This window comes from Coenobita brevimanus, chromosome 52, assembly GCF_032717465.1.
Source record: "Coenobita brevimanus isolate Jiangsu-jjx chromosome 52, ASM3271746v2, whole genome shotgun sequence".
In the NCBI taxonomy this organism is placed as follows: Eukaryota; Metazoa; Arthropoda; class Malacostraca; order Decapoda; family Coenobitidae; genus Coenobita; species Coenobita brevimanus.
This window is the reverse complement of record NC_137005.1, coordinates 9,125,111-9,147,033: the sequence shown is the minus strand read 5'-3', so window position 1 is coordinate 9,147,033 and position 21,923 is coordinate 9,125,111. Positions and strand designations below refer to the sequence as shown.

The 21,923-nt window shown below is 40.0% G+C and overlaps 1 protein-coding gene across 1 annotated transcript in view; it reads right to left on the bottom strand.

The window, feature by feature from the left end:
* Nucleotides 1-19,832, bottom strand: part of LOC145400452 (ATP-binding cassette sub-family C member 5-like) — a 53,604-nt gene extending 33,772 nt beyond the window's left edge. The window contains exons 1-11 of the mRNA XM_080272966.1: nucleotides 19,582-19,832; nucleotides 18,102-18,278; nucleotides 17,706-17,864; nucleotides 17,122-17,269; nucleotides 15,958-16,097; nucleotides 15,249-15,339; nucleotides 14,520-14,693; nucleotides 14,153-14,300; nucleotides 12,051-12,199; nucleotides 6,069-6,176; nucleotides 4,208-4,318 (exon numbers count right to left, since the gene is read on the bottom strand). Coding sequence (XP_080129092.1) covers nucleotides 4,208-4,318; nucleotides 6,069-6,176; nucleotides 12,051-12,199; nucleotides 14,153-14,300; nucleotides 14,520-14,693; nucleotides 15,249-15,339; nucleotides 15,958-16,097; nucleotides 17,122-17,269; nucleotides 17,706-17,864; nucleotides 18,102-18,278; nucleotides 19,582-19,832 — 1,656 coding nt within the window. The remainder of the gene's footprint in view (nucleotides 1-4,207; nucleotides 4,319-6,068; nucleotides 6,177-12,050; nucleotides 12,200-14,152; nucleotides 14,301-14,519; nucleotides 14,694-15,248; nucleotides 15,340-15,957; nucleotides 16,098-17,121; nucleotides 17,270-17,705; nucleotides 17,865-18,101; nucleotides 18,279-19,581) is intronic.
* Between the last annotated feature and the right edge of the window lie 2,091 nt (nucleotides 19,833-21,923).

Sequence of the window (21,923 nt, the reverse complement as noted above, 5' to 3'; positions counted from 1 at the left end):
ATCACCACCACTCCCAACACACAACTCAGGTGTCAGTCTTCACCAGGCAAGCTTGATGGTAGCAACTGAGATGTGTTCCCAAGCCTTCAGAATGTTGGTGACAACATTCCACATGTTGTAGTGTTTCCAGAAAGTAGTCACAGTTACATGGAGGCGTTCTGTAGGGTCAGGCTGAGACAAACGGGACGAATGAGGCAGTGGTTCAGCTGGATCTGCCTGAGTCACATAAGAAGGGCCAGGCAGCGGTTCAGCTGGGTGAGGCAGAGACACTAGGGACGGGCCAGGCAGTGGTTCAGCTGGGCGAGACAGTGACACACAGGACGGGCCAGGCAGTGGTTCAGCTGGATCGTCCAGGAACTCCTTGTCTGATGACGCAGCCACCACCCCATCATCACTGTCAAGGACTTTGTGTTCCAGAAGATGTTCTTCCTGCAGATGTCCATTGTTAGATATGCGAACATCATTCCTTCATAGTGATACTTAAAACTTGCGATTACCTCCTGGTCTAAGGGCTGCAGGAGAGAAGTCGTGTTTGATGGCAAGACTACTACTTTTATACAAGGATGCAACCCCTCCAAGTAAGCTGGGTGACCTGGGGGATTATATAGTACCAAGAGAATCGTAAAGGGTGTGGCAAGATCAAAACACCTCCTCTTTGCATGAGGAATAAAATTATTTTCAAACTAACCATTCATAATCACGCATGTCATCCACCCAGTCTTACAATTTTCCCAGTACACTCCCAACTCGTTCGTTTCCTGTACCTGTTTAAAACATCTGGTTTTCTTTACCTTACTCACGACTATGGGGTGCATCTTGTGGCCAGCTACACTGCAAGATAAAAGAATAACCATGCTTACCTTGTCAACCTTCCGTCCCATTCCTTGCCTTTGTCCTCTAGCGATGTACGTCGTCTTTGGCATCCTCTTGTAGTGCAGCCCAGTCTCACTGATGTTATAAATCTGTTAACAGGTACAGCCCCCTCTGTTGATGATTTCCCTCAGGGCAGATATGAACATGTCTGCTGCTTCGGTGTCTGCTGATGCTCGTTCTTTGGTAACTTGCGCCCTCATCAGTTCCTTCCTTTTCTTAAATTTTGCAAAGCAGCCACTCGACGCCTGATATCTTCCCTGGGATCTGGAGAGTTTGTGGCAGTTGACAGCATAAAGGTGGCTGTCCTTCATCTGTATATTTAACGAGTCGACTGGCACGACTTCCCTTTCCCTCCAGTTGCAGTACATCAGCAGAAACCTCTCTATCATTATGAAAGCAGGGTGAGACACTTGTATCTTCTTGTCCATGGGTGATCCTCCATATGCCCGAGATGTCTTCAGAAAGGCTTCCTTCTTGCTGAGAATCATAAGGGTGGTGGACTCGTCAACTTTGTAAAATTTTGCGATGTCATAGTTCTGCTGCCCTCTCCCCGTCCCCTTGAAGACATCAACTTTCTGCTCCTGCGTCAGAGACTTCCGACGTTTGGCAGGATCATGGTGAGGTGACATGGTTGGGCTGGGTCGGGTGGCCAAAGAAAAAGAGCAAAGATCACACAGAGCATGTGTGCAGCCAGAGCGCAGGAAGAGGGTAGGCTCAACTGGGGTAGGAACGCTCAGCGGACTGTGACAACACCCCAGGCAGACACGTGATAGCAATACATCACAGACTCATGCAATCCACGCCCTGTCTATCACTTGTCGCGTTGTGTGAATTCCAGCCGTAATTTTATGCCTCATGCTGCATTCTTCTATCACTGGCCGCATGGTATGACTTTGAAACACAAAAATGAGGGCCTCCCACTATGTTCTGTCCATTGCCACCACTTAGTCAGGTGCTGTAAAAAAGAAGCAGCTTCCTCTAACAGCATTATATCTATTTCTTTTCCACGTTGTGACAGTTTTGGGACACAAAATGGCACCTCCTGTATTATGCAAGATTCGTGCTCTGTGATCGCACGTCATGCGAGCACTTGCTCTCTCTCTCTCTATATATACCGGTATATATTTTACTATCAAAACACTCCAAATTTAGTTTTTAAGCTGGACTTGACTGAACCACAAGACTGCTTTCATAATTTTCTGGTCTGCAATTCTCTCCCCATGAACAAAAATCATCCACGTTAACTGGTTTATCACACCTGAACCAAAAGTATGACTGTGGGATAATAAATTTGAGCACAGATATAGCAAATAATAAAGGGAATGCCAAGCAAGTGGGTGTCTATATATGTAACTGAGAGTAATGAAACAGTTTCAGTAAAAAAAAAAAAAAAAAAAAAAAAATCCAATGCCTTCTAGATCCCAACCATTCAGATCTGGGGAACTGCACCATACTGTATTAAAAAACAAATCTTTAAGAAATGTCCTCAACATTATTGGAAGTTACCAGGTACAGTACACCCTCATTTACAACTGGGATGCAGTTTTTGAGAACAAATTGTATGATGAATTTAGCACTGTTGCAATAGCAGAAATAGGAGAAATATCATAGAACACAACACTGGGCATCACAGCAATCATTAAAAAATGAAGGGGGGGGGGAGTGCTAAAATGTTATGACCATATAAGTGAACAATTCCATAAAGGCTTATCGTAAAATGAGGGTCTACTGTACACACACACATACACACACAAGTGTTTGTCAACGATGCTGTAGAAGCAAAGCTGAGGTGCCACACAGTATCACCAACTATGTATTCTGTGTATTGGAAAGGGACACCTACACATGATGGCACCAATACTCTTAGGTGGCTCCACAGACCGGTCATACAAATATACCCTCACCTCCCTCCCTATATCCCAAAAGCAGGATGGTGGACCGAAGGGAAAGGACAACATTAGCTTGCAGTGCATTAGATTCATGTCCAGATGAACTTGGAGCCAAATCAACAACAGACACACTGATATCCATACAAATTTTATGGTGAGCTCTACAGTGAAGGTATAACAACCAGAGGATGGGTGGGACACTTTAGAATGCTACTGGGCTGCCTCCAGAGTGTTAGATTTGGCAGAGGGGACTATCACAATACTTTAGAGAACTTTGACTTTCTAATTTTCATATTTTTACTGATTACTGGTGGGCATTTATGCTCTAGCTGTCTCTTTTTTACAAGTTAATGGAGGACTTCTATGTTCTAATTTTCAGATATTTAAGGATTAATGGATACCCTGTATATTATAATTTCCATTTCTAAGTATGATTAACAATGAAAGTATTTGCAACATTGATCTACAGGAAGGAAACAACTAAAAGAAGTTTCCATTACTGTACAACAAGGCACAACTAAATTTATATTGATGATCAGTTTCAGTAGCTTTCCTGATAATGTTTTCATTTAAACACTGCTACCATCTCTGCTCATGTGAGGTACTGTACTGTATATACTGTATTTTGTTATTATATCACTCAGGCTGATTTTATATATATATATATATATATATATATATATATATATATATATATATATATATATATATATACACTGTAATTAATTGCAAGACAGTACCTGTGAGTGAGTCTTAAATTATATATTGTAAGCAGAACCTCCACTTGCATGAAGAAATGTAGCATACAGTGGTCCCTCTATATTGATGGGATGTGTTGCAAACTTGCCTCCAATTGGTGATGTCGGCAAATAATTGGCAACTCCCTCAAAACAGCCCCTGCACTCATAATTTACCAATGTGACTGCCTAAAAACCCTTTGCAGTATCCCAAAACATCATCACACATTAGAATCTACCGGTATCTGCTTAAAAGTGTATTTTTAGATAATTTAACAGCATAGGTTATTAAATCATCCTAAAAAACACCTTTATCCAAGGAGCATAAGTTATAGCTTCAGCTGTGTTTATGAGGAGTAGAAGTCACAGCTCTGGCTGTCAAACATCTCTGCATTTCAAACATGTGTGCACAGGAGGCCCCTATGGCAGGTAAGTGCAGACTCAACAGGTTTAACTAAAGTAAAAAGCAAAGCTGCACGTAGCAAAGCCATGAATACAGAGGGACAAATGTATGCAATAATGTTAGCCATCAGTGAACCTGTTCCATGAGGCTTGTTAGGCATACGGTCTAAAATCACGCACCGAGATCTACTATACATCTACTAAGTGTGCAACAAAGTACTACGGAAAAAGAATTTGGAAAAGTAGGGAAGCAACTGTCAGGCTACAGAAATTACCACATGCAGTGGCACACACATAAAAATTCACCTTAAGCCTTTTAAAGGACTCCTCACCCTCAACATATCCTCTAACTGAAAACCTCAGTAAATTCAATGATGAGCGAACTTGTCCCATAAAATAGGCTATCACAGACATACCCTAGAAGAGAAATATTTTCATAATTAATAATGCACACACAGGCAACAAGACTGAGTGTATAAGAATGAAGTTGCTTTCTCTTGTTTTCTAGTGCTACCTCACTTATGCAAGTAACATGTATTAAATTAATAACTACAATAATAATTATACTAATATAGTAAAAAAAAATTAAAAAAAATAAAAATAATAACAATAACAACAAGTTAAGTATTGCAATGCAACACAAAGTCCCCAACCCGATGACAACCCTACATGTACAGTACTATGTATACAATGTGGGTGGGATAGCAATATGAATGTACAGCCATTCAGTGATCTCCCCAGACAACGCGCAGAGCAGACACGAATGTAGGTATGGCTGTTAACTATGACAGCGCCTGACCTTGTTTGAGCCCCAAGTGTGACCTTGATCTTGGGAGCAGATGGTTGGGTGTTGGGTGCAACACATCAACATGGTATGGGGAACAACTGTGTGATGTTTTATCAAAATCTGTCCATGCATGTGGAAGTTACAGAGTGGACACGAAATTGTGGACGTACTGACGGACATACTGACGGAACCGTGCAAACCTATAGTTCCAGATTGGTTTGACCAGCAAGGGACTAATAACAATAACTTTGAGCGGCAGATGTATGACCAGAGTTTGGCACTGCTTTTTTGCTTGAGTCATTAGACTGACTCTGTTAGACAGGGAAGTGTGAAAATATGTGCAGAACGCATCTTGATGTATCGGGTGGAATCAGGATTCTAGGGGTTTGAGTGTTGAGTGAATGCGACTGTGGCCCGTTCAACTGAGCAAATTTTGGTTAATATCTCATTCTGTGTTTTTTCTGGCTCTCCAAACACTACCTCACTCCACCTTGGGGTGGGAAAAGAGGTCTGAATGATGATGATGATGATGATGATGATGATGATGATGACATTATTTTCAGTTTAAACATGGCCAAATCAGGCAGAATTTTAAAAAGTTGGATGCCAAATAAATGTGGCTGTGCTGTAATGTGATTCACAAAAGATGATGAGTAAGGACGCCTGCTGATAACAGACTAGATGAGAGTGTGCACAGATGGTCTCATCTGGACAAAAGGATGAAAACAGGAGTTAAAATAGGTATACTGTATGTGAATGAAAAAGGTGAGTGGAAGCATGGCAGGCCAAAAAGGTGGATAGACATGCTTAAAAACTGCATGAGAGCAAAGAAGTTGAGGGACAAGGGAACTGATAGGGGAATGAGAATGAGATGGATGAATAAGCCATGTTTAGGGGTGCATATGACAATAATCTAGTACTCCTTTTTTAACCTGAGAGTCAACAGATTGACTTTCTCTGCAACATGTATGTGAAGCACATCTATTCAGAATATTACCAAAAAAAATGTTACATACAGTCATTAATCTCCACATTTCATATGCCTGCAGTGGCATCCTAAGTTTTATCATCCTTCTTTAACATACATGTAATGAACATAAGAACACTAAATATCAGCAAGTATCAAACCATATCCTTTCATATATTGTATATTGCTGATCTGTACAATCCAGCAATACTGTTATAACACATATAAGCATACAGGAATAACCATACCCATAAATAATCAAATTCAAAGCCAGACCCCAACTCACAACTGATGAAACACTGGCTACTAAACCAACATAAGTTTAGGTGTCTCCATGGAATCTTAAATGAGGATCTGTAATAAATATCAATCAAGGGCATGACAAAATATCTGTAAGTAACTGCATCTTGTACCTTCAGTCTTTTAAAGGAGACCTGTCCTTCTCGAATGGGCTGTATGGTGTGAGCGATACAGTCCATACTAAAGTGTAAATGGCCCGCTAGACCGAGATATGACCAAGCCTGAGACACAAGTAAAAGTAACAGCATCAGTATCTTCCCCATCTCTGTCCTTGTATGAGGTATACATACTTACCAGTGAAAAAATAATAAAAAATACTGTATATAAATAAAAAAATAAATAATAGTGACAATAATAATAAAAATAATAATAACAATAATAATAATAATAATAATAATAATAATAACAGTAATAATAATAATAATAATAATAATAATAATAATCCACCCATCATCCAATCCTACATTGCCTCATGAGGAGAGTAGGTGCCTGGGGCTAAGCAAGTTGGTCCTGACATTTAAGATGAGAGTGACCAGCTTCACTCATCCCTGAGTGGCATTATGTGAGCAATAAACCCCAACCACCCCTTGGATATAAACCTTCATCAGCTCAATCCAACTGGAGTGCAATAATTACCCATTAAACCACCAGGCACCAAAATTTGGTTATATGGCTACCACCCAGCATAATAAATGGTTTCCTGGTGTACAGGAAACCATTTGGCTTGTCACTCAGTGTAAAGTCACCCACAGCCAGAAGGAAGAGGAAAGAATGAAGGGAAGACAAAAAAGGGGGTGTCAAGTCACCCGTAGGCAGAAGGATCAGGAAAGAATGAAGGATAGAAAGACAGAAGAGGATGGAAGGAAAGAAAGATGGAGGAGAGGAAAGGACAGAAACCTGACAGCAGCACTAGATCAAGTGAGTGGATGGTGAGCACCCCCACCTACCACCTATAATATTCCATCCATCCATTCATCATCCAATCCTATGTTGCCCATGAACAACGTAGGAGCCTGGGGCTAGGCAAGTTGGTCCTGACATTTGAGATGAGTGACCAGCCTCACTCATCCCTGACTGGCATTATGTGAGCAATAAACCCCAACCCACCCTTGGATATAAACCTGCACCGGTTCAATCTGACTGGAGTGCCTTAATTACTTACTAAACCACCAGGCACCATAATTTGGTTATATGGTTACCACCCAGGATAGTAAATGGTTTCCTGGTGTACAAGAAACCATTTGGCTTGTCACTCAGTGCACAAGCACCTACAGGCAGAGGGAAGAGGAAAGAATGAAAGAAGGAAAGACAGAAGTGGGAATGTAAAGTCACCCGCAGGCAGAAGGAAAAGGAAAGAATAAAGAAATGAAAGACAGAAGAGGAAGGAAGAGAGAAAAGGGTAGACATCCAAGAGCAGCACTAAATCGAGTGAGTAAATGGTGAGTGCCCCCTGCAACCACTAATAATAATAATAATAATAATAATAATAATAATAATAATAATAATAATAATAAAAATATAACAAATACAACAGAAAAAAAATATTTAGTCTACCTTAGCTTCTTGTTCAAAAGCAAATTAAGTTAATCAACTGAGATAAAGATATAATTAATGGTACAGATAGTCCTTCTTTAAAGTTGTTTTATTACATGTACCCTGTACTTCATTACTAAACAGCTTGTGAAATAACATCTATTTTTCACTGTAACTGTTCATTATTATAAATCTAGTTTAGAGTAAAAAAAAAAAAAAAAAAGATACATTTTCCTTATCTTTAGTTCTCTCAACCATGAATCAAACTATGTTTTACTGTAGGCAGCATTTTTGCACATTTTCAAGGCTTTAAATCAGGACTTTCTGTGAGCTAATATGGCCATATGATGTAAACATTAAAAACATTAATAAGTCCTCTTTATACCAGGATTTTCAATACACCAGCAGTATCACTGTTTTGGTCTCAAGAATAATGGCACAGTGAAATGGAATAAGTCCTGACAAAAAGAATGTGGAATGTGAGAACTAATAATGTTAAGGAAGAATATAGTGTACAGAACAGTTGAGACTGCATGGAACAGTACTGGTGGTGTGAGGGACCAGCGAAGTACAACAACCTGGCCTCCAAGCAGCACCAGACAGTAAGTCTGGCACAACAGTAATTATAGGCAATGTATATGATTGATAGAGGTGGAATAACACAGTAAACACATCACTACAAAACAAGACCATTCAAAGCCTGGAAAAACAGTGACAGTAAGCTGTACCTGGGTTTTAATCACAGAGTTAGAAAAGAGTACCAGGAATATATTTAAAAAAAAAAAAAAAAAAAAAAATCCTGTTGACAACCTTAACAGCACAGAAGTGAGATGTTCAATACAGCTAGGCAAATTTTGGGCAGAAAGAGAGATACAAATGGAAATCAATATAGGTAAAATATTTCGGTAACATGACAGTTGAAAGTGCGGATATCAGGAGTGCTTGGACAAAACACTATGATAGGAAGTTGAATGTAGAGTTCAACTATGAAATGATAGCTTAGATCCATCAGCACCAGTTCAGGGATCACCCCTCTTGCCTGAGAGCAACAGTGTGATGAAAGCAACTGGTAAAATAAAGAAAGGCAGAGTAATCAGTAGCTCCTGTGTAGTAAATGAAATGTGAAAGTTTAATGTGATGCAAAGGTATTAGGATGGTAAATCAAATAAACAACACAACCTCAAGGGAAGACTTGGTGCCAAATGATTGATGCCTGCCATACATTCTAATATTCTTGCTGTTTTACTCAGCAATGATCTATTTGCCACCCAAGTGATGGAATAAAAAGGACTTATTATCATACCAGACCAGTACTAATTCTTAATGGTAAAACAGTTCTGATATTTCCATCACAATAAGTTAATATATGAAAGTCTGTGCAATGGTTGGTCAAAGTTACTGTTATCTGAAAAACATAACCACAATCTTCAATCCTTTGCTCTGAAGTTGCAGGAATGAAGAAATCTTAAGGAAAACTTCTGATAGCGAAGGTTTCTAACTGTTACGTCTTGAATTACGTTCTCTTGGTAAATGTACATAAGAATATGTAAATACTGAATCAATATTTTATGAACAGCAGAGTCAGGATTATTTACAACAGTGGTACTTTGAAAAGGCAGTACAGTTTATATATATGTATATATATAACTACAGCGCTAGTGTTATATTTTTCCATAGCACTTCTTCATGACTTGCATCAAATTATAGTGCTAGTGTTACATCTTTCCATAGCACATCTTCATGACTAGCATCACACAGTGCTAATTTCGTGTTACATCTTTCCATAGCACTTCTTCGTGACTAGCATCATAATCTAGTGCTAATCTATCGTTACAAATTAGCCTTCTAAACTGAGAGAGAGCAATTTTAGGCCAAGTCAGATTGACAAGAGTGTAGGTAGAAATGTTGATAGACAATTAGGTAGATAAATAGACAAGTAGATATGGTGAATGGTTGGCGAGTAGAGATAGGGGAGAAGATGAGAGAGAGAAGAGAGAGGTATATTTGAGCAGGAGAAGGGAGGTTAAGAGACTGGTGAAGGAGAGTAAGAAGAAAGTGGATGAAGAGTTTGGGAGGAATCTGAGTGTGAAATGGAGGGAGAGTAAGAAATTGTTTTGGAAGGAGGTAAAGAAAGTAAGGCAGTGTGAAAGGGGAAATAGTAGGGGAGTGAAAGATAGGAATAATAAATTGTTGGTGGAGAAGAGAGAGAAATTGAGGAGATGGAAGGAGCACTTTGAGGATTTGTTGAATGTAGAGAGTGAAAGCAGTGTGAGTATAAGTGGTTGGGGAATGGCTGGGAGAAGAAGAGATGAGAGGAGGGAGGAAGAGATCAGTAGGTCGGAAGTAGTGGAAGCGATGAAGAAGATTAAGCTGGGAAAGGCCCCAAGAATTGATGGAGTGTGTGGTGAAATGCTTAGGTATGGGGGTGAGATTGTTGTGGAGTGGATATGGAAGTTGTGTAGATTGGCTTGGGAAGAGGGAAGGGTTCCAGAGGACTGGAAATCAGGTATAATTGTTCCTCTGTACAAAGGAAAAGGGGAGAGAGGAGTATGTGGTAACCATAGGGGTATTTGCCTTCTTAGTGTGACTGGTAAAATATATGGTAGAATACTCATTGATAGGGTTAGGCATATGACAGAGGAGCTAGCTGGAGAAGAACAAGGGGGATTTAGGAAGGGAAAAGGGTGTGTAGATCAGATATTTGTTCTAAGATGTTTAGTGGAGAAGTATCTAGAGAAGGGAAGGAAAGTGTACGCTGCCTTCATGGACTTGGAGAAAGCTTATGACAGAATAGATAGGCAAGGTATGTGGAAGGTATTAAGAATATATGGAGTGGAGGGGAAATTGTTGAGTGCTGTGAAGAGTATGTACGAGGGAGCTAGGGCTACGGTGCGAGTGGATGGTGAGCTGAGTGAGTTCTTCGATCTCAATGTGGGACTGAAACAGGGGTGTGTGATGTATCCATGGCTGTTTAATATATATATGGATGGGGTTGTAAAGGAGGTGCAAGGTAGGGCAGTGGATGTGGGGGTGGCCCTAATGAATGAGGGTGAGCTTTGGAAGCTTCCGGTGTTGCTGTTTGCTGATGATACAGCATTGTTGAGTGAAGATGAATGGGAGTTGCAAGGTTTGGTGAATGAATTTGGGACAGTGTGTACGAGGAGGAAGCTGAAAGTTAATGTAAACAAAAGTAAAGTTATGGTGTTTGAGAGGAATGAAGTCACAGAGTGTGCAGTGAGGTTGGATGGTGAGGATATGGAGAATGTGAGTGCATTCAAGTACTTGGGTAGTGTGATGAGTAAGGATGGAACTTTGGGGGATGAAGTATGTGAAAGGGTACAGCAGGGAAGAAAGGTTGTTGGTACACTGAAAGCAGTGATGAGAAATAGGGAGGTGAGTATGGAAGTTAAGAAGTCACTGCATGATGGTATTGTGATCCCTACCCTGACGTATGGAAGCGAGGCGTGGACCTTGCAAGAGGGGAACAAGTCAAGAGTGACAGCAGTGGAAATGAGTTACTTGAGAGGAGCATGTGGAGTGACGTGGAGGGACAGGTTTACGAATGAAGAAGTGAAGGAACGTTGTGGGGTAGATGTGGATGTGGTTGAAAAGATTAGGAGAAATACACTGAGGTGGTTTGGACATGTGGAGAGAATGGAGAATGAAAGACTGACTAAGAGGGTGTATGCAGGTGAGGTGGAGGGAGGGAGAGGGAGGGGTAGACCGAGGATGAGGTGGAGGGATGGAGTTGAGAGGTATATGAGGGAGGGGGGGGTGAGTTGGGGGGAGGGGAGTCAAATGGTGGGTGACAGAGTGACTTGGAGGCGTTTTGTCTGCGGCCACCCTTTGCGGGATTAGGGCGTCGGGCTATAGATAGATAGATAGATAGGTAAATAGAGGGAAAAATCAGTTTACCATTTTTTTTAGTTTCATATTAAAAAAAAAAAAAAAAAAAGGCCAAAAAATATTACTTTTTTTTTTCTTTTTTTTTTCCTCAATGGAAGCTCCCCAACACCTTCTCCTAAGTGATTTATTTTGGATATTACTCCTTTATATATATATATATATATATATATATATATATATATATAAAGTATATACAGTATATAGGAAATGGAGAGATGTTATGGGGCACAAGGGCTTTAAACATATTCTAAGAGTTTATATCGCTTCTTCAAGTTTGTGCTGAAAAATATTAACTGACAACCTTGATGTGTTGGGGCACCTTTAAAGCCAGATGCAAATTTATGTGCCAGACAATGAATAAAGCAAAAAAGAGAAGTTACCCTTGTAACTATGAATCTGTTAACATGATCTGAATTTTTGCTCTGAATCATGACTCTACTGCATCATGAAATATCTAAAATAAATGATGATGAATTATGTTTATATATCAGTTGAGACTCCTTAGTCAATACAGTGAAAATGAAAGGTATAGCAATTAATTAAGAAATACCATTTCACTATGTACTCCACTGAGGTAACTTATATTAATATCTTTTAAAGGCAAAGACAGACTTTCTCAGCTATTAAACAACTGGAAGTAAAAACCATAACAGCACCTGAGCTGCACTGAGATTATAGCCAGAACCAATGTGGGCAAGGAAAGTGACGATGGCTGACACAATGGGGACCGAGGGTGCCATAGCCAAACTAATGCCCTGGATGTATGCTGTCTTCTCCAGAAGTATACGCTCACGCTTCCTAATATCTGCAAAATTGAAACAACTGTACCTGAGATACTCTTCTACTGACAAACTGATAACAGAATTCTTAAGCTTCTTTTCAAAGACAATGTTGCATTACAAATCACTGGATTAACATATATTATTCTCAGAAAGATGTTACATATGCAGTACTTCCGATAGAGTTTAAAAGGATTGGGCAGACAGAAAGACATCACTGTCTGTACCCTTGTGGCCCAAATCAGGCTCCAATCACATCAAGTGGCGTGTCACTGCCAAGGATCACTTGGTGGCCCTGACACCAGCAGCAGTGGGCTGTTATCAGGCACCAAGTATTTGTTTTGTTTTTATAGTCATTTACCTAAAACTGATGTCAATCCTTGTTAGGTAGAGAAATATTATATCTCAGGTCTTGATTTAACACTTGTAAACTCTTAACTTGGACTCTTGTTTATCAGTGCTCAAGTACTTTGCCTAAAATAAAAGGATGGCATGGCTAGGTACCAAGTTCAGCCACACATGGCAGTACCCTCAAACAGAAATGATAACCAACAACCAACTATCTGTACTACAGAATGTAGTGCTTGCCTGGGCAACCGAAGCCATTCCCATGTTCTTGGGCCCTGTGAAGGGCCAAGGGGGGTTGCAGTGGTTTGGCCCCCAAGCTGTCCTCCTCTTCCACTTCAACAGCCTCTGGGGGGTGGACCCACAGCAAAAACACCACCACTCTAGGTCCCCTACACTCTTTAACCTAAACATGTACAATATACCCAATCCCATACACCACAAATACACATAGCTTCCTATGCAGATGACATAACACATGTACACACCAAAATGCAAACACAGCCGCAAACATCCTTCAACCTTACCTCAACACACTACACGAATGGTTCACCACAAACAGACTCGATAGTGCCCCAGCCAAATCTAAAGTGACCCTTCTCACAAACTGGACAGCAGAATACAGTCACATTCTACACCTCACCATAAACCACATCCTCTTACCACACATACACACCCAAAGTCCTTGGTGTAACATACAATAATGTCATTTAAACAACACATAAGAAACATTAAAAATACATTAACACCAGGACTCAATGCCCTAAGGTCACTTGCCCATACAACATTCGGACACAACAAAGAAACCTCCACCACAGTATACAAACAATATATACATTCAGTGATGAAATATGCAAGCCCTGCTTGGGCTTCTAACCTCACTAAAACACAATACAACACTACAGAACAAAGCCCTAAAAATAATCACAGAGTGTACAGCTATTACACTTACAGACCACCAACACCAAGAAACCAAAGTCCTCAAAGTCAAGGATCATCTAGACACAAGAGGCACCCAAATTCTTGCCGCAGCCTACACAAACCCACATCATCCACTACACTACATGGCAGCACATCCACACACACTAAGGAACATCAAAACAACACCCAGCACATGATATCACACAAATACTGTCATCTCTTCCCCCTCGCCTGCCTCAGACCAGTTTCCAGAACATATCCATGCTCAAATCACTCGCCGCTCCAGTCAGTCGCTCAAAGACAACACACAGCTGCATGCATGGCCTCCTGATATCCACCTTTCTGAATCTTACTTTCCTCATGAGGACAGTGTCCACCTGGCCAGACTGAGATGTGGGCATCATCCAGCCCTCCTGAGTTATCAAAAGAGGCTGGATGACTCAGTCGCCGATCCCTGTCCACGATGCAACACAGCACCCGATACTATTAAGCACATTATGGAAGACTGCATTGTACACAATCACTTGCGCCAACAACATAACATACACTCCTTGGGAGCTCTGTGGAAAAGCCCAGTCTCAGTCATGGCCTTCCTTAGGGACTCAGGGTTGTTCAGCCAGATTGCCTAGGGAATGATTATACTACTACCACTATACAATGTTTTGACTTACAACTCCAGAAAAGCTTTAGCTGAACTAATAAGATTCACCTACCTGAAATACTTGCAGCAAAGCTCTTCTCCCATGCATACATTTTGATTAACTTGACACAGGCTAGAAGTTCATTCATCATACGCACTCGCTCATCAGTTACACGCACCGTCTGGCACCGTACATATCCCATCAGCCGTGATAAGCAGTACTGAAAAGAATAAAAGATATCTAAGGAAAAAATATTGATTACTGCTACTGGACTATCATTAACAACATAAATACTGACACAAATCATAAAAACCGTATTACATCTCCATTAATACAGATGATACAGTGCTATACAAAATAACTACATGCTGTGCTAAATATAGTAAAAATGTAACAGTCACTAAAAATCACCAAAACACAAGTATAGCATATATAGTACCTGGAAGGGATAGAAGAGAAGGAAAGTGACCATGCCAAACAATGCCCACGGACCCAGCAGCCATAAGATGTATATGACTCCACCAACTGCCACGATAGGACCTCCAATAATCATGGGACCAATGACAATGAAGTCAAAGATACGCTGGGCATCGTTGGCAAAAAGGTTGATTATCTGAAACATCAATACATTTATGGTTTTATGTTAGAACCTTAAAATGAACAGCTGTTTCAATAAAAAATTGCTGATGAATTAACATCGTTCCTTCATATTAAGTTGCTTGTGATTTATTACCAGTATATAGTTGCTTGTATGCAGAAATTAATTTTTTCTTTCTTTTTTATGTGTTTTTAAATCTTCAGTCAAAGTCAAAAGCATGGCCCATTTAAAAGTTATATTTTGCCTTCGGACATTCTACAGTACCTCCATTCACGTGGCTATTAGTCTCAATGTGACTGGCACAGCTGTGTAACTCATAACACTAAACTGTGGTCAACTACAGCTGGTTTGTTTTCACTTGATGGAACCAGGCCAATCTGACACCTTGAAAACCAAATTGTGGTTACATGAAATTTACTCAGCATCTGTACAAAGGAGAAACAGTCACCTTTATTCCTAGTCAAATCAACCCTCCAATCTGGCTACACTTGGCTATCAACTGAGCTGAATTGGGTTAGGGATCATCACTGGGATCAAACAAACACATTATTAAAACCCACAGATACCAACCTCACCCACACTTCGATTACCGAGGCTTGACATTCGCATTAGCTTCCTGTATAAGAGACCCAGGCAGGCTGCTCGTAGACGAATGCCAGTCCTGTAACACAGCAATAGGGAAAAAAGAAAAAGTTACACCACTGTCAGGATTTCTTACAAATAAAAACAATTATCCGCTCTGGTGTTAGCCTAAATAAAATTCCCAAGGGTACCATGAACAGGGAAATTACTTAAGAAGGTAGCTGCTTGAAGCCTTTCTAAGGTAGGCTTTCTCTTGGTTAAACAAAATCTAAACAAGTTTATGTGAACAAAATACCCAAATGCACAAAATACCCAAATGCATTAACTACAACGGTTAATAATAAAGACAATATTTCACTCAAGGAACGAGAATGAAGCCAAGAAAATGACATGTGAGCCTATGAATGACTGGTTAATGCATAGTAGTATACTGCCAGTAAGAAAGCAATAACAGAAATACCAGTACATAAAAAGACTGAAGGCAACATGCATATCTAATGCTGCCTAATTCTTTTTCAAGGCAACTGACATTGGGGGATATCTAAAAGAAATAGCACAATATTGTATGAGTATTTCTGAGTGGCTGATCGGGGATCAAAGCAAGGAAACCAAGGAAAGACCTCCCACAATTATCTGGTCAGACAAGGCTCACTATACTTACAGTCACCACAAAAAAATCAACATCAAAGTTCCTCACCGATAGTTGAGGCTCCACACAAGACAGAAGAGAGTCACCCGAACAAACTCAAAGAAAATTAAAGAAACAGCCCAATAGAGTCCAACGGTGAAGGGCTCATCTGATGACAGCCAGATAAGGAGGTGCCGCATGAATACAATCTGAAGAGAAGAGTCTGGTTTTATTATGTGAATATGTACTGATGAATGGGAATGGAGGGAGCAAAGTGACTGTTAACATGATTGGTTTTGGGGTGTACAGAGAAGAAATGTGAAGCTACAGAATGTTTTGAAAATCTGGGGGGCTATCTGATGAAGCCAGGACTCCATGGGCTTGAATGATGAGAGAATGGAAGTGTGGCCCATTAAACTGGGCAAACTTAGGCTGTCTGGACGTTGCTACTCCTTATCCTGCCCTAGGGTGGGAAAGAAGGTCCAGATGATGATAATGATGATGATCATGATCCCATGATAATGTACTACCTTATTTTATATCACTACCATACATACTGTACCTTATTTAAGAAGACTGCTGAAAAACATCAGCCCCCTATTCCAGTTTAGCTTGAACTTCTGTACATAATCACCGGAAATCTTTTCAAATGAATTTTACTAAAGATAATTTACTATATTATTTTATCTACTATAACAATGCATTTCACACAACTGCTTCAAACATTACTATTTCAACTACATTTGAATATTTTATATGGCAAACTCAAATGGTTCACAAATGATAAATCTTTCCCAGAATGAGTTCAGTTTTGTTAGTGAAGTGAGCAGCTCAATGACAATCTAAGAACCAATATGCCCACTACGACACAGAAAAAATATTATGAATTTGGAGAATGCAACAACATAACAGACTGGAAGTTTCCAGGAATAATGTCTTGAAAACCTCAGAATAACATAATATTACAGTTCCAACTCTCCTAGCTCTTCAGACATCAGGTACTGCAAACTGGGTTAAATCAGCAAACCACCTTTTATAAGTAACACTGGAACTAAAATAGGCAGTTTTTCTTCTGTTGGTATTTACGTAAAGCACCGGTAGCAGAAAAAAAAGAAAAGGCACAAAAAAGGGGCATGGTAGGCACTTACTATATATAACATGAATACCATAAAGTCTTACAGGACATACAGTAATGGGCAGTTACTGTATGCAGTAAAAGCCATAAGAACTTACAGGTCCAAGAAACCCTAGAATCATTACGAATGAAAACACGAAGATGCCAACTACGAAACGAGTTCTATAAAACTTGAACACGACGTGCTGAATGGAGGCCTTATTCTTTCCCTTCTTCTTCACCTCTTCATTCCACAAATTCTCCAACCTGAGTAACAACACAAGGATGTTAGAAGCATTACAGGTCCATACAGTACTTTACAAATAAATATCAGTTAACTTTTGCCATACACATCTTTCTAACATATTTACAAAACAAACTACAGAATAAACTTTTCTTCATTCAGTCACACAATCCACTCCAATTCATGAACACTTTCTTCTTTGATTTATCACACTCAGATACCTAAAACATTCGCTTATTATACTGCTTCTCCACTCATTTACAGCATATGCCAGTTTCATATCTTAATCCATGGAAGCAAATGGTAAGTCTGCCATCATCGCCCAAACTCTTATTGTATCCTAAAATTAATTATTGCACAGTATCACACACAAATGGAAGGAATTATATACTCCATATTAGCTACCACTAAACTAACTGGTATCTACTGCTGTAACTCAGAATGTAAGCAGAACATTACCTATCAGTGTTGTAGTCACACATATCATATTTGGAACACAGTGGTACATCTTCATCTTTCAGTCCAGTCTTGTAGGCCTTCCACATAAGGTTGGTGATCCAGGAAACCATGACAAAGCTATACATTCCTGATCTGTCCACTGGCATCTCATATTGGTTTCTGTAAAATAGATAATATGTCATTAAGACATATCAAAAATGCTTTTGCCAAACTCAGTGAACTTCATTCAAATGAGATGTGGGGAGTCTTTTTATATCATGGTAACAACAGAATCATCTATGGATAAAGAAGCATACCAAGCCTTTCTCAGCCTAGGAAAATGAACCAGCAGAGGAAAGTGAAAATGACAGAAGGTGATATACTGTATATGGCAAGCTTTTGGCCGTCTGTACATACTTTGGTGATTTTCTGACAGGCTTGAAATGTCGGAATGTTGGGTAATAACGAGAGATTGATGAGCTTTTCTGGTACTTGACTGCCACCTCATCATACTGCTCCAAGCGGATGTCACGGGCAATTGCAGACTCATTTAGTGAAAAGCCTCTTTCTAATGTACACTCCATCCCCATGTAACTGTAAAGAGAGAGTAAACATTTCCAAGTTACTGTATAGTCACAATGCAATACACTTTCTAAACAGTAATGTTACTAACCTGAATACATCTCTGTAATGAAATATCAGTCTCCACAAATCGCACTCCCATCGTGTATTATTAAGTGTCCGACTCTGTTTGCAAGGCCCAGTAGTCCTCCTACATACCATACACCTCCACATGTCACCACTTTGGCACTAACACCCACAGTCCATTTTGAATACATGCTAGGGCTGTGTCATACAGGACTGGTGTACTGGGATCAGTGAGGGTGCTTTTATGACATGTCAGAGGGTCTTCTGGCAGATCAGAAAGGTCTGCTCTAATGAAATTCAATCCTTAAACTGTTCCCTGTCCCAGCCAGGATTCGAACCTGGGTCCATTAGGACTGCAAGCCAACTCTCTACAGATTCAGCCATGGACATCCAGAGGTGGGGGCAAGGGGGGGCAGTTGCCCCCCCTTGGAATTCCAAAGTGCTTCAGTTCTTGTTCAAGGATGATTGAGTGATTTGAGTTGATTCATGCATTCTGTCACTATGAATTTTACGTAAGTTATGTAACTCATGTAAGTATATGCCTATTCCTATTTGGAGTGTGTGTATTTTGATAAAATGCACATCTATGTATAATTTCTTTTATTTTGCCCCCCCTTACAAAAAATCCTGCAGACACCCCTGGATTCAGCAACTGCCTCTCCACATCACTCCTATGACATAACTTACATTTTATTACTGCTATCCTTAAATACTTATAGCTACTGTATTTAGCTTCAGAGAGACATTTTGAACCATAAACATTCGATGCAGCCTTAATTAGCCCCTTAAGTACAAATGATTCTTCTTATGCTGAAAGAATAGTCTCCAGGTCATCATCATCATCATCTTGGATGTCTTGCTCCCTCCCAGGAATCCCTGACCATAAGATGGAAATGGCAGAAATGGCTCTGGGATACATTTTTTTTTTTCTCTCACTTTCCCAAGAAAATAATATAAATTATGGCCTCTGGCTGTAAGGGTTCATCTGCTCTCTGGGTTCTATTATAAGAATTTTTAAAATAATAACCAATAAAATATAAATAAATGGAATCTTACTACTAATACCAGAGGAACGATATCATCAGCTGTTAATTTATTGCAGTGGAAATTACACATGAAGTTCTTAACCCTGTGACCTGTTTGATTTCTCTTGACACAACAAAATCGTCCAGAGTTAGCTTGAATGATTACCGAAGTGCATCCTTATCAATAGAAAGGACAGTCAAAACACAGCAATTTCATAACTCACCCCTCATCCAGAGCATCATCAATATCTTCATCAATATCTCCAACACTCTCATCACTTTCTTGACTCCTGTTATCTCCATCGTTGCTGAAGCCCACACTCTTTGGCTGCTGACCCACAGTGGGTTCCAAAGAGGGTGGAGGGGATGTTTCTGGTGCATTATCTGAGCATCCTTCTGGGTTAGTGTTCTCAGTAGTGGCAGCTGCTGCAACCTCAGCCATGGAGGTTTTGTCATCCTCATCATTTTGTGCCATGTCTTTTTTCATGTATTAGGAACTTCAATTCTGAAAGCAAAAAGTAAGAAAAAGAAAACTCCATTTAGATGACAGCACGAGTCCCAATTGAAATTATCAGAAGATCCTTGTGTTGGTGTCATACCCCAGGACCATATGTCATGTAGTGATCCTTGGGCCACTCTTGTAAGCTGTGTAAGTGCTCCTCTCCTCCACCCTGGGGTTGCTAGATCTGTTGGCTTTCCCATAAATTTGAGGGGTATTTCTTCCTTTAGTGGGATTGTACTATAAAATTGTAATTGTTTTTTGTTTCCTTTAGTGGAATAGTACAACATTTTTTTTTTTTATAGGTGTTCATATTATACTGGTGGGGCAGGTTGGTAATCATCTGAAGAGCAATCACTGGGAACAAAGTTTCATCTAGTACTGTATTATGATCAAACTACATGCAGCACAAACTTACTAAGACAGAAATGAAGCACAAGTATTACATAGCTGCATTTCTGAGTGTGCGGTTCAATATCAGTGATGAATCACTGCTTGAAAGTGTGGTGCCCCTGTGCTGGTTCATTGTATATACGGGTGGGGTTGAGGCCAAAGCAAGAGCTGTGATGTGGATTCATGAACTCTGAAGTCTTGGTGATGAATGAAATGATGTTGGTCTACTTTAACACTCACTGAGCTTGAGGCCTCATTGAGACACAATGAAGGTCCGCATGGGACATACTGTAAGCCTCATTTGGGGTACAATTTACTTTGGTGAGTTTAAAGGTTATGATGATACTGATATTTATGGGCTAACAGTATGTATATATTGTAACAGGTGGCTTGCACACACCTGACATAAGTGGACAGCTCTATTATACACACTGAAGTTGTGTTTTATAAAGTCCCAAAAGGTACCATAGCTAAGTCATAGGGACAAGGAACTCCGCTGTCACTAGAGAAGCAACCCACCATCATCCAGTGCTTCACAGGTGGGTATGGGTGAGGAAGGCTATTGGTGTTTAGGGTGAGGGGTGTATGTGTTAATGAGTTTCTATGTGCCACTGTGGTAGCCTGATCAGAGACAAAAATGCGAAAATAAGTTAAAGGCCATACTATGGCGCCCTCTTAAAGGTCCACCCCAGCTGGAACTGAACCCAGTTCAGACTAAGCTAAAAACCGTAAAAACTTCGAGCGCTTTTTCCCATTGATTTCTATGGCAAGCACTCTATACTTTTCGCAGGCAATGTACGTGTGAAAATAATGTTGTTCCTACGAGAAAATGTGAGTGCCACTTAGCCTGGTATGTCTCTTGTTTATTAAATTTTATCTATATCATATTTTACTAGGATACTCTTACAATACAGGTGTACCTCGATATATGATATCTGTAGATGCAATACCCCAGCTTCACGATGGGTAAAAGTATCCCTCACAGGACCGACCTTTAAACCCACAGCAATGTATTCCCACTGAACCCATGTTATAATATACTTGTTTAATGAAAAATTACAGTACTTAACATTTTGTTTTGGGTCAACACAACCATATCATTAAGGGCCAGACCTACCCACAGAGTACAGTAACTTAACACAGCCTGGTTGAATAGTTAAAATGAATAGTGTAATGTAAAAAACAAAGAATCTAATAGAAAGAATAGTAAAAGAGTCTGTCAAAATACATCTTAATTTTTCATTCATTGCCAGACGCCATGTATCCTAGACGGGGTGGCCAAGGGCTTAGAGTTAATTGTTTTACAGGGAGGGGCACTAATCCTCCACCAACCCCACTTCACACATCTTAATTAAATGTATGATTAATTTACTGGTGCTGGAGGCACCAATAAACCTGCAATGCTGCCCAGTTATATAAATGTCTCTCAACTTTCTATCTCATGGAAGGAGGATGGCAAAGGGCAGCTTCAACCTGCCATCCAACAAGTTCACTTTCAGATGAGCCTGATGTCACAAAAACAATCAGAATTACTTTTGCACGCTTCATTTTTTGTCACGGTCTGGTATCTACTGTCCAGTATCAAACCATCATGAATGGAACAATCCATATAATGTACAGTAAGAAACAGAATCCTCTCCAAGCATTGGGGTATATGTATGCATCCCACCTGTG